The sequence below is a fragment of the Argiope bruennichi genome, chromosome 4, assembly GCF_947563725.1.
Source record: "Argiope bruennichi chromosome 4, qqArgBrue1.1, whole genome shotgun sequence".
NCBI classification, from domain to species: domain Eukaryota; kingdom Metazoa; phylum Arthropoda; class Arachnida; order Araneae; family Araneidae; genus Argiope; species Argiope bruennichi.
The window spans coordinates 61,189,708-61,203,640 of NC_079154.1; the positions used below are offsets into that span (position 1 = coordinate 61,189,708).

Genomic DNA, 13,933 nt, shown 5'->3' on the forward strand with positions numbered 1-13,933 from the left:
TAAATGTTAGTCAATGCAATTTGTCAAAACTTACTGAATGAAATTGCAAAATTTAGTTGTATATATTACCTTTTATATAAATTCATTCTCTCATTCTACTTGTTTGCAAAATAAATAACATACACTGTATTAGTTAACCGAGGTGTAAAAGTAGAGGAAAGGATGAGGATTATCCCCCCCCCCATAAGTAATTAATGGATATGGGAATTTTAAGTCTTTATTTAATAGCACAAGCTCCGTGTATGCATTTTTTGTTATCTTAATTTCCTTCGCTTTCCCTCTCAATATACAAAAATAATTCAAAGCCTATATATATTTTTATATTTCATTGAATCTGTACATCTCATTTAAATTTGTCTTAGCTGAAATTAACTTTATTTCAATGGAAACTGAATATGTGTTAAACAGAAATTTTGAAAACTCGAATCTCATCTCTATAAGTTGAAAACTCTATTGAATTCTATGCATAAAATATTGGTTCTCCCACCTTATCTGCATATATATAAGAAATATTAATTTTCACCTCTCCCAAACATTATTCTTTTCTTTGGGCTTTTTTAATCTGTTTTTTAAGTTAGCAAAATCTTTTATAAAACTGTCTCATAGCAGGTTTAATTGGTTAATCAGGCCCTTCAAACCAATTAAAAATTGTTCCCACACTTATGCCATTTGAAAATCCACCGCCTATACTACGGCATCATTCCACGAGCTCAAGCTCCACTTTCCCCACCTGCATTTATAATGGACTGAGTTGTTCTGGTAAAGAGACATAGTGGAAAAGATCCGCTCAAGCTAAGAACTCGTTCAGGAGCATGCGCCGGAAAACAAACCTCCATCATTCCAAAGATCCGCTAGTGCATATCTATTAAAGCAGAAACCTTTCGTTTCGATTTGTTTCAAACGAGAAATTATTTCGTGTGTATTGAAATATTTATACAAGAACTGTCGGAATATTTTATATTTTGCTAAAGAAGTTTGTATTATAAAATGGAAACTTCAACAACTCCCGAGACTTCAGAATCCAAGCGCGGGTATTTTTATAGTTTTGTTTTAGAATATGAAAGGTTTAAATGATGTAAAATTATTCTGAATCATTAGTTTAAAAATTAACAATATAGAACATTTGATTAACAATATTAATTTTGAAAGATTTGTTTAAATCCGTATTTTTTGCCAAATTTAATATACAAAAATTATCTTGACTCGTGTGTGTGTGTGTGTATGTATGTATGTATGTGTGTATATATATATATATATATATATATATATATATATATATATATATATATATATATATATATATATATATATAATGATAGATAGAGGCAGAAAGATATTTTTTTCCTGTCTTTTTGTCTCTCTCTCTCTCTGTATATATATATATATATATATATATATATATATATATATATATATATATATAATGATAGATAGAGGCAGAAAGATATTTTTTTCCTGTCTTTTTGTCTCTCTCTCTCTCTGTATATATATATATATATATATATATATATATATATATATATATATATATATATATATATATAATAAAATAATGGTACTACAATTTTTTTTAAATAAATTTTCCTTCTCTAATATTAGATTTGCAGTTTAAATGTACCTTCAGATTGCTAATTTTAATTCAAAGTTTTTTACAAAAGCCTGCTTTAAACTTGTAATCTATTAATATTTAACCATGTAAAATGCTTAGTTATTTAATTTTAACACCCAAGTAGGTATATACTTCATATGTAATATGATAATGCTATATGCTTACACATTTTGCCTTTATGTTATCTTAAACTCAATATGTATATAATTTTGAATGCTAATAACAAAAAGATTAGAAACTTGTTAATCTTTTACAATTATTTTAACTTTATAGAAAGCAGAAAAATAATTAAATTGCTATATCATTTATTGTATATAATATTTTTGTTTTAAATTTTAACCTTTTTCACTTAATGTGAGTAATAATGTACTTGCTGATTTTATTTTTTTTAAAAAGGAGCAGTTTTGATGAAATAAAAAAATGTAAAATGTTGAGTTTGGTTTTGAAATTACAATGAGCCATTGAATTAAAATAATACAAAACATGCTATTATTTATATTTCTTGTTGAAATCTTATATTTTTCTCTGAAAATTAACCTGACTGAGATTCAGATATTACTAAATCAAAGTTTGAACTCTGAAAGGATTTTGATAATTATCTGTTCTTATGCTATCTTTTATTATATTTGTATCATACTTTTTTTTCGTATCATATCTTCCTTTGTTTCTTTGATTTTGTTGTCTCATCAAAATATAAAAGCTTCCAAATATACCATACATGTGTGAACTTTGCTACTCTTTCCGATTCATTCTATTAAACATTCTTTTGCTGTTAATCCAATTTGAAATACTGAAAGTTCTTTCATTATAGCAGAATAATTACACTTAAATTGTCCAGAGCCACATCAACAACATACTGGTGCTATGCAAACTATAATACTTTATACCATTTTATTTTTTTCTTCGTTTATCAAAATAGTGTTAAAAAAGATGCTAAATAATGTCAAAATAACATGAATTAGTATGATATTCTGAAAAATTTAACTTCTTCTAAATTAGTATCAAAGCTTGAGTTTTTTTTGGTAAGGGAGTTGAATTTCCAGCCCATAAGATTATTTCCAGATTATTTGTTGCTCATATGGAGAATAATCGAGGATTATTTTGCTTATGCATGTTTCACTCACATTTGAAGTAGGGCTCTGGTTCCAAAGAGGAGGGGTTGTGTCATAGTTATTTGCATTTTGATCATGGGATATTTTAAAGTGTAAATATATATTATTTAATGATTCATTTTAGCATGTTACCAACCTGTGAAGATGCCATTTGATTCCAAGCATCATTAAAAGTTGCTGCTGCTTATATTTTATGGTCCTTATATAAGGGTTTTAAAAGTGCTTATTTTTTTACCAGCTGTTAATATTTTCCTTCTGAGGGAAAAAAAAAATCTAATTTCCCTCACTAGATCTGCCTGATTATAGGCTGTATGTTCTTTCTGATACCGGATTTTTCAATGTTTGACAGGTTTCAATAAATTTGGAGGACAGTGGAAAAGATTTTATCTTAATTTAAAGAAATAGTGATCGATTTAAGGAAATATAACCTTTTCATTTACTTGACTCTTCTTTCATCATCTTTTTTGCTCTTGTTCGGGGAGGAGGAATCTTTTTTTTTTTTTTACAGCTAATTATGTGTATTTAAAAAGCAAAAACACTAAGGTTTCTTTTCAGCTGCAAATCGCTGTTTTTCTGTATGTGATTACTTGTGTATGGAGTATTTATTAGTTATATTTCAACATGATTTAGTGATTCATCATTAGTGAAATGTTTAAATATTTTTACTTTAATTAATTTTTGAGCAAAAATTTAGAATTTTTTAACTATATGTTAGAAAATTTATATTTAATTCTTTGTAAATTTCCAAACAGGAATGCATCCAATTATTCAATGTGTCCAAAAATGAAAATAAAGTAAAATATTTAATGCTTCAAAGTTACTTATAGATTATTTGTTGCTTTTGGCAGAAAACAAATTTAAAAAACAAAACAAAAATAAATTGTTATAAATATTGTTTTTTTATATATAAACTATTCAGTGAGAAAAAAAAATGTAATCTATCACAAAAGTTCAAACTCGAGATTCTGACCTATCTTCTTGATTCTAATCTCAGAATAAAGCATTTTAGGAATTATGCTTATCTGTAAATGAAATAACATCAAAAGCTTAAAGCGTGGAGCTGCTATTTCTTAAAATGGTATTTTTCCGTTAGCCGGGCTCATATGTCGCCAATTGTGAATTAAATGTGAATTTGGTGTAAGAAATTTGGCAGAATTTTACATTATTTGGCGATTTTTCACTTACGCACGGCTAATGGAAAAAGCAAAATGTGCAGATTTTTATCAAATTTTAAATGAAATTTTCCATTAATTTTTTTTGTCTGTATATTCGAATGCGAGTGAACACAATAACTTAAAACTGTGATCAGTAAAATTTGGCACGCAGTTTTAGCATCTAGTACACATATACGTAAATACTGCTACAGTAATTTCGTGTATACGTAATTACATGCAAATGATGAATGAAATTTGGTAAGTAATCTTGCTAATCAAATTGTAGCTCTGTTGCAATTTTTGGATTCAGTTGGCCAACCAAAAATTTCTGACCATACTCAAAGTTTCTTCTTTTTTTAACCATAATTGGCTTCAGAAAATAAAAATCTGTATGCTCTTGGATTCACAGTCTTGTCCAAGGTACCTACTTTTTATGCCAGACTTGGGAACTGTGCAATAAAGTATTGGCGAGACATTTTCAGCTGTTTAAATGTGTTGCAGAGCATATTAAGCTATTTTTTAAAAAATGTATCAGAGTGATGTTGCATTTTTGACTTTTTATGAATCTGATGTTCATAAATTAATGAAACTATGATTGTATTCTTTTTTAAAAAAAAGTTTTGGAAGAAAATTTCCTACTAAAACTTTTTCCTCAGTGATTTTATAATGAGATTTTGTTAGGAGTTTCTTTGATACATGTAGATTTAGGATAGGGAAACATAGGAATTTCCAAAAGAATGTGCTAAGCATTAAGGATTTTTATCCCTTCATTCGGAGCATAAGAACCTTCTATAGAGCATATGTAAGATTGATTAAATAAATAAAAGTGAAATTGGTTCAAGAAATAAGAGACTATTTTAGAGTGAAATTAATATGGGTTGATATATTTGTATTGGTATATAATTGTATATTTTTTTAAATTAAATAAACAAACTATGTTTTATTTTAATATCCTCTGTCTGTGTACTTTTGTATGCAATGGCATCTAAGTATCAAATGGATCAAAAAAAATTTTTTTTTTTATTGACTTATTTTCGAGCCTTTTAGATTTTATTTAGACTTGCGAGAAATTTTATGACCATTAACCACAATACAATTGAATAAACGAGTTGAAAAAAAATGAAGTAAAAATGTTTAGATGTGATTATTGAGAATCACATCCTTCCTGTAAAGAGATGGTGGATGGAACATGTTTAAACTCGTTGCTGTGACTAAGTATTTACCTACAGAATTAAAATTAGAGATAGATATTGAAAGCCTTAGAGCCTGCAGCAATCGGGATAATAGACTTCCACTGTTTGAAATTCCTTTTGTAAAATTTAATGCATGACTTTACTTTAATCTCATTGATTGACAATGGAATATATCTTGTCCACAAATTTTTAAATCCTTACCTAATAAAGACAACTCTTAAGAAAGCTGGAGATTAATTATCCTTACTATCCTTGCTTTGCCTTCATTAGCTGTTGAAAGGGCAGTTGAGATTGTATCAGAAGCTTAAGCTACACCTTGCAATAAATCTGAGAGAGAAGGTTTCGTAGAGAATAGTAGAATAGAATATTAGAGTCATGAAAAATCATGCCAAAATTCGATAGCATGAAGGATTTATCTGCTATGTGAAATATAATATGTCTGTCTGTGTATTATATATAATATAAATGTCTTCTTTTTATAAACTTTGCCTGTAATAAAAAATTTTGTTTGTACAATTTCAATTTTTTTTATTAAAACATATTTTTAATTCTATTAAACCTGTATCTAAAAACTCATTCTGCAAAAGTTTTTAATATGTATTCTCTAAATTCAGCGTGAAGGGCAGAACTGATACTTGTTATAATAAAATACAGATTATATATGAATATAAATTTTAAATGTTCTAATTTTGAAATAAAATTTAATCACCAATACACTTCATATAGGCACTTTCTTAAAATTACCTAGTTTTGGTTTATTTACACAGTCATCAGATATAAATGCCCAAATAATATTTAATTATACCACAGCCCTATCAGTAAATGATATAAATATTTTAAAACCAGATTTTTTTGTAACATATTTATCAATTTTATTATACTTTATTAATAAGATGTATAAATTAAAACCTAAACATTAGCCTTTTAATTTTAATTTCCATCCTAAAAAATTATGTTGCTTCAAATAAGTATAAAATGAATTGCCATGTTGAATATATATATTTAAAATTGCTGAACAGGATAAATGTAATTTCTGTGGATATATGTATATTATATGTGGAGATGGCTTCTGAGAGAATAGTAGAATAGAATATTCGAGTCATGAAAAATCATGCCAAAATTCGATAGCATATGGACGACATATGTAGATGTGATATGGTGATAATTTATTCTGCTATTACAAGTGTAGCAAAAAAAAAAAAAAAATACATTTTCAAATTTCTGAATTAGTAGTATAAAGAAATTTTTTATTCTGAAATAAATTGATGCATTTCTGTTTAGAATGCAGTGCCAATCTGTGAAAGTGTTCTATTGCTCTTTTATATTTCCTGCATATTTATTGACTTCTAGGAAAAAAATTATTGAATTTGCAATATTCTTTTCATTTTAGATCTCCTGGACCATCTCCATCTCTTGAAAATCCTTCAATAACACCAAAGGTAAAATTTTCTTTGCTTTTTTTTGTACTAATAGAAATTTTGTGCTTGATAATTTATTTTAAGTGTTTGATTTGTCCATTTAAAAAAATATGTTGTTATACTGAATTAAGTAACTATCTTTAAATTATCATTGCTTATAAGGATACATAGTATGTGAATAATTCTTCACCTTATACATTAATATTCATTATGTATTGTTTTGAATAATTTTTAATGAATTATTAAAATGATATTCTTCTCCTTTCATCTCTAAATTTTTAATCAAATTAATTCATATTATAGTTCATGACAGCAACATTTAGAGATATTTAACAATTTTGCAGGAATTGTATTAGATTATACCTAATGAAGGTCACAACCTTCTATATGAGAGACAGATGTAACAAGGACACTTTCAAATCTTCACCAGATCTTTATTTACATTAAATTATATTGCCCATTGCTTGCAGAGGGTAGAAAAATATTGTTAAAATTAGAGAAATTATTTTTGTTATGTAAATTTTTATTTTGGTTATTCATATATCAAAGGAATTAATTACCTTTAACATTAATACTTCCTGGCCTTCAATCAGATAATTTTTTCATAATTATGGTTTTTTAAATTTAACAGAAGTTCAAACAAAACACAGCAATATATCTGATGATCGTATAAATCTTTGAGTTAATTACAATAACATGCATTATTTTTAATTGCAGGAGCTTTTTTCAAATACTATTTTAACATTTTTCATATTGCATTCATCTGAATTGTTTTATATGTCAGAATATTTGTGTATGTCTGATATTTTTAAACATAAAAAAAAGCATCTAATTTAAACACTTACTAATATATACTGTAGCTTTGTGTCCATTTTGTATTAAAAATTTACTTTTAATTTGTTAAGATTAAATTTAGAAATGCAGCATACTTATTAACATATGCAGCATACTTTTTAACAGATTATAAGTCAAATGCTTGTAATTTGTTGAATATTTTAATTATATAGTTTTAAGAAACTGCAAATAACATGGATGAACTGGTTTAGTCCTAGAGATTAGATATAAATAAATCTAATTTAGGTTAATATACTAAATAACTTAATTATAAATACCTTGTTAAATGTTGAGGTTAAATAACTTGTGTCATCTGATATAGATAGGTGAATGAGTGTTATATTAACTGGTAAGTGAAATTATGCTGAGCACTGCACTACATCTTTTTAAGCAAATTACATTGTAACATGTTAATGTTACATGTTAATTATGCTATCAAAGTTGTATTGATAAATGATATATGCCAGTGTTATAAATTTCCACTCTATCCCAAATTATTTTTTGCAAAATTTTGCTATGTTATCTATATGTTATCAAAATGTTTACATAGCTAGTAATCCTTCCTTTTGTTGAAAATCTGAAATTTTGTTCATGATAGATCTTGTTGTTGCACCGAATAATATATTTTGTTATTGCACTACATAAAAGATCTTGTAATTTGGATTATTTCAAACCATTTTATGCTCTGAATATATTTAAGTCATTTATTACTGTACAAACTTCAAATGGTTTTTTTTCTGGATGTACTTAATGTTTTAAATTTATTCATTGCTCTACAAGACTAACACAAGTTCTTAACTACTGCCATTTTGTTTCTTTCTAGGAAGAAAAAATACCTTTTCAGTTTGAAAATGCTTCTCTTAACGATATGAGGAAAGCCATAAGGGAAAAATGGCAAGAAATTGAAGAATTAAAAAAAGCAATTAGTGAAGCAGATGAACCGTAAGAACTTTTTTGTTTATTAATTTACATATCTAAAAATATTTTTAGAGCTTGTTTATCAAGCTTACACTTAGTACTTTATTTTCTCCAAATGTCTTTGCAGAATATATATATATATATTTTTTAAATTTTAGTGAAAATGGTGTTTGAAAATTGCAATGTGAAAATATATATATATATATACTTGAGAAATATATTAAATGTTTAAATTTTTATGGAAATTAATTTAAATGTATTTTGATGATTAAGTGTAAAAATTATAGTAATGAATTTTTTTTTTTAAAATTGTACAATGGTTTTTGTTTGAAATCTGATTTGAAATCATCTTATTAAATTTTAATACATATTGATTCTTTTAAACACAATTATATTTGACAGATAAATCATATTATATTTTTTGTTTCACTAATGTGTAGCATGTTCTAACAATTTTTAATAACCTGCTTCTCAGTGAATGTGAATCAGACATTTTAAAGAGAATTCATTTCATGCCATGACTATATGTTCTTATCTGGAAAGTGAACTTTAATATAATTTTGCCTAAGTGAATAGTTTTCAGGTGTAATTTATAATAATTTAAATACAAAACTTATAGAAATATGTTTCAATTTTCAGAGTTTATTTATTGTGAGAAAAACATTCCAATGATAGAACAATACTTTCATTTTAAAATAAAATGTGTATGAAAATAATATTCCCTTGATTTGCTTTTAATGCTTTTTTCAATATCTTTATTTAAAAAAAAAATGTAATTTTTTTCAGGGATTTTGATGAAAGTCAGATGGAATGGTGCATTGATAAATTGCAGAAGTGCAGTGAATGTAAAGAACAAATTCATATGGTGATGGAAAGTATAGGTGAGTGGTAGGTTAATAAAATGAATTTCTCAGTGGATTATTTCTGCATTATCATAATTCTAAATCACTTCTTTATAGCTGTTCTTCAGCAAAAAACTGTGAAGGAAGTCTATGAAGATCTTGGCATGAAAGATGAAGATTAAAATGAAGATTCACTAAAAAATTATCTTAAGTTATAAACCAAATTAGAAATAAATATTAATTAAATGCAAAAATGGAACAAAAAAAAAAAGAATTAATTGGGCCTGAAGTCTTTTTCAAGGGTCACCATCAGGTAGGGATTCAAACCAGGGATTTTTTTTCTAAGAGGTCTGATTTTCGTCCAAAATATTTACCCCTCGTGACCTGAAAATCCCAAAAAATTGAGGTTTTGGAGATAAGAATTAGTATCAGAAAATCAAAGACAATAATTACACAATAACAAGCAGAATATTATATTATGTATTGACCCTGTAGCTTCCTGTTTTATGACTTTCAATACACATGCACTTTTTCAACCGGTTTCAGCAGATGCTTTTTTTAAATAATTCAGTTATTTCTTTGAGCGCGTTCTCTAAGACTGCACCTCCCTGTTAGTGTTCCAGTGATAAACAAGGCTTAGAAGATGGCGCTAAAACTTGGGCCCCGATACATCATCCACTTTACTGATCCTATTATGAAGCAGTACTCCAGACACATTTAAATGAAGCAGGAAGTAATTTTAGTGATAAGGATAATTGTACAGAAGAGTTTTTCGATGAAAGTTCGCCTTCAACTGATTATCATATGTATATTAAAACATAATTAATTTTTCTAGTGATAATGTATTTTGAAAATTTATGAAATATATTAATAAAATAAAAGATATATATACAGAATTTATAGGCTGATTTTTATATTAGTTCTTAACCTGTATGTTCAAAATGCCCTAGAAAACCACCGTGCTATGAATGTCACACAAGCCGATAAAAAATCGGCCAATTTTACCCATTGTCATTTTTTTATTTTTTATATGATTATTTAATTTTACATTATATTATAGTTAAAAGTAATATGTTTTTTCAAGAATATTATTTATTGTAACATGTAATTTGAGAAGAAAATGTATGTTCCAACTCATTTACTTTTTTCAATGATAATATATTTTGAAAACTTTCTAAAACATATCTATATATCAAGAAAAATATCTGCAAAATATATTGGCAATTTTTCATACTAATGCAGTCTCGTAGACCAGTTAAGTCCTAAAATTTCACCTCCCCAGTTAAGGGTTAAAACATCTATACTGAAAAAGTTTTGGGAAAAATCAGTAGTAATTAAGTTTTTAATGAGATTGTTTGTTGCTTCGGTATAAGAAATTTTGTTATTACAAATTTTTTTAATCCCGTCAAATTGTGAGAGCATCAAATTTTTGAAAACATTAGAGTTTCAATTAGAAAGGTAATTACTAAATTTAATGATTTTAAAGTTAAATTCATCCCTTTTATCGTAAATACCTACCAAATTTTTTCCGTTAGAAATTTCTATTTTTAAATCTAGACAGAAAGCTTTATGCTGATTTTCGTTCACTTCATTTAAAAATAAATCATTAGGGTTACAATCAATAACAACATTAGAATTATTTTAAAAATAAATCATTAGGGTTACAATCAATAACAACATTAGCATTTTTTAAGTTTAATAAAAGCAAGTCATTGATATATCTTCATCTATACAATGACCTATTTCTTTGTTTTTCATATTTTAATGAGGGTTTTTTTTTGTTTGTTTCATGATTAAATGGTCTTTTTGTAGCTTGGTTTTATTCCATTTTGCTGTGATCTTACTTAGATTTAGAAAATTTTTTGAAATAATATTTTGCTTGTTATTGTGTAATGGAGTTTGTAATACTAATTCTTATCTCTGAAACCTGAATTTCTTGGGATTTTTGGGTCACAAGGGATCAGTATTTTGGATGAGAGTCGGACCTCTCAGATAAAAAATCTCTACCTTAGGGTGACCTTTGAAAAAGTCTTCAGGCTGGATTCATTGCTTTGCTCTTTTTGGTTCCTTTTTTGCATTTAAACTTAATATTTAATTCTAATTTGGTTAAGTTCATTTGTGTTTTAGTTGTAGCAGCATTAGCATTCTTTAAATGCAATGCATCTTTTATTAGTTTGGTTCAGGAAATATTTATTTTTAAATTGAATTTCAGAATGATTACCTTTTTTGATTGATAGTTTCTTCTTATTAGTTATTGTAGCTATTCTAAAGTAATTTTATTTACGTAAAAATTGCAAGAACTTGCTAAAATTGTAATCTGGAATATTCTAAAGTTATCTCTTTAGAAATGTTTATTATTATTATTATTTTACAATTTACACTCTTAAAATGGTTAAAGCTTTATATTCATCAATAATATAGTGTTTATTGAATTTTAATTTTCTAGTTAGAACAAATATTCTTTTAATTTGATACTAATATGAGAGCCGAGTCATTCATTGTTTGATCCTAAATTCACATCATGTGATACTTGTGCTATTGTAATATATGAATTGTCATTGTAAATAGACATCGTGTGTATTTATTTAACTATTATATACATATGCATATTTCTGAAATGTGATAGTTTTTTTCCAATTAATAATGTAATTGTTCACAGCAGATGATTTACATTTTTTCTTAGTGATGTATCATGAATAAAATCCTTTAATTGCAGGGATTACCCTAAAGTTTCAAAAAAGTGTAAATTTCCTTGCATTTTGTTGGGTAAAAATATTATGCCTAGTACAAGTATTTATTAAATCTATAGAGCCTAATAATATAATAATTCTTGCATGTGCTGTTGTAAATAATCATCTTGTATATGCCATATTTATATACAGTAGACTCCCGATTATCCGCGGACGGGTTATCCGCGCCTGCCGCACAAAGTTTTCTCTTTTTCTTTTTGACTGATTTTTTCAAAAAGTGCAGTTTTACAGTTATGCTTTTGTAATTACATAATACATTACAGTATTAAAACAGTACATATGTATTCATTTTTCTGTGTATTCTTGACGCCTCTCGTAAATACAAAGCACTTTTCTGTTTTCATTAACAAAATGCATTTTAGGTTAGTTTTGAGTGATATACTAAAATATTAAGCGTTAGTTAAACATCCTGCTGTTTATTTTACGTTTTATTGTACATAAAACGATTTTTTCAAGTTGGAAGGACTTTTCTTTTTTGCTGTACCCGTTTTTAGCTTTTTTCGGATTATCCGCGATTTTTGTTATCCGCGGCGGCCGCGCCACCCAATTCCGCGGATAATCGGGAGTGTACTGTATTAGTTTGTGTATTCAGATTTTTTTCAAAATGCTATGCAGAATTTTTACTATCAATCAAAGTTGCTTAACATAACAGCTTTGTATCAGAAAAGTAGTGTATAAACTTTAAGATCAATGTTTTATAATTTGGTAGCAAGATTTGTAAAATATCAGGACACTTTATTCTAAATAATTCAGATTCCAGTTGCCATAGTTTCACAGAAATGTAGTCGCTCCTACCATCTTATTCAAAAAAGATATTCTTATCTTTCAATAAACTTTTTAAGCTCAAAATTTAAAAATCTTTTATGAAGAAAATTTAAGAAATACTAATTACACAAAATCATCTTATGTCAACAAATTTTCTTGAAATCTGTACAGCTTATATTTTATTTGTTACCATTTTTGTCACCACTGGTAATTATAAATGTTCATAATGTTTTCATAATTATGTTAATAATGTCATCCTACTTGAGAAATTCTTAATACACATAGCTATCTGTGAGTAATATTTGCAAATAATACCAGAGACACTATTGCTAAATGGATAATTTAATAATATTATCAAATGAATATCCTCTATCACAAAAATTGGATTTTGAAGAAGTTTTCTGAAATGAAAACTTGGAATAAACACCATAAATTATTTTTATTTTACAACATTAGAAACATCTTACCAGGTTGATAAATTTGTATTCAATCAAACTTTATTTGATTGCAATATCATAATACATTGAACAATGTTATTGAAACATTTATGAACTATTACAACACCATACAAGCATTAATTGTACAATGGTGAATTTAAATAAAGAAGATATAAAATAGATTTGTATCGAATAAAAAAATAAATAAATTTTGAATTGTTCTCTTACTTTTTATAAGACACTTTAAAATAAAATGTTCTGAAGCGTGATTAAGCATTTCAAAAAAGGAAATTCTATAATGTTTATTAGGACCTCCTACTTAAAGAGTATCCTTAACGAGTATGTTAACCTTAAAGAGGACCTTTTTAAAGACTATATTAGTTAAGAAAATGAGTCATCTTTAGATCATAGTTGTTTAAAATAGTGTCTTTTGAGATTAATTACTTAAAATATTTTAAAATAATTAATTTATTTGAATAAAATTAATTTTCCTCTATTTTAATTTTTCTATTGCCCTTTATTATTTTGATCTTACTAATGCTTGAAAACTTATTTTTTTATCATCTGAATTTTATTTTATTTTATGTCATGTATGTATATGAAAGCTGCAGTTTCATAATTGAATTGTTTAATTTCATCATTGTACAAACATTTACCATGTTGATAAGTGTATATTGCTATTAAATCTTTTTATTTATATATTGTATCATATTATACTGAACAATCTATTTAAACATTACATCATTTTACAAACATTGATTGTATAATAAGGAATTTTGAATATGGAGAAACTTTGAAATCTATATTTGTGTTAATTCATTTTAAATATAACTGCTAACTAATATTTGGGTACTCAGAAGTTTTATATTATTAATCTAATATATTGAGATTTTATACATTT

General features: G+C 26.2%; 1 protein-coding gene across 1 annotated transcript; it reads left to right on the forward strand.

The window, feature by feature from the left end:
* Positions 1-792: 792 nt before the first annotated feature.
* On the forward strand, positions 793-13,635 carry LOC129965524 (uncharacterized). The gene is made up of 5 exons (XM_056079494.1): positions 793-1,031; positions 6,459-6,507; positions 8,144-8,262; positions 9,025-9,119; positions 9,198-13,635. Exons 1-5 carry the CDS (start codon positions 988-990, stop codon positions 9,260-9,262), a joined length of 372 nt encoding a protein of 123 aa, XP_055935469.1. The 5' UTR covers positions 793-987; the 3' UTR covers positions 9,263-13,635.
* The last annotated feature ends 298 nt before the right edge of the window (positions 13,636-13,933 follow it).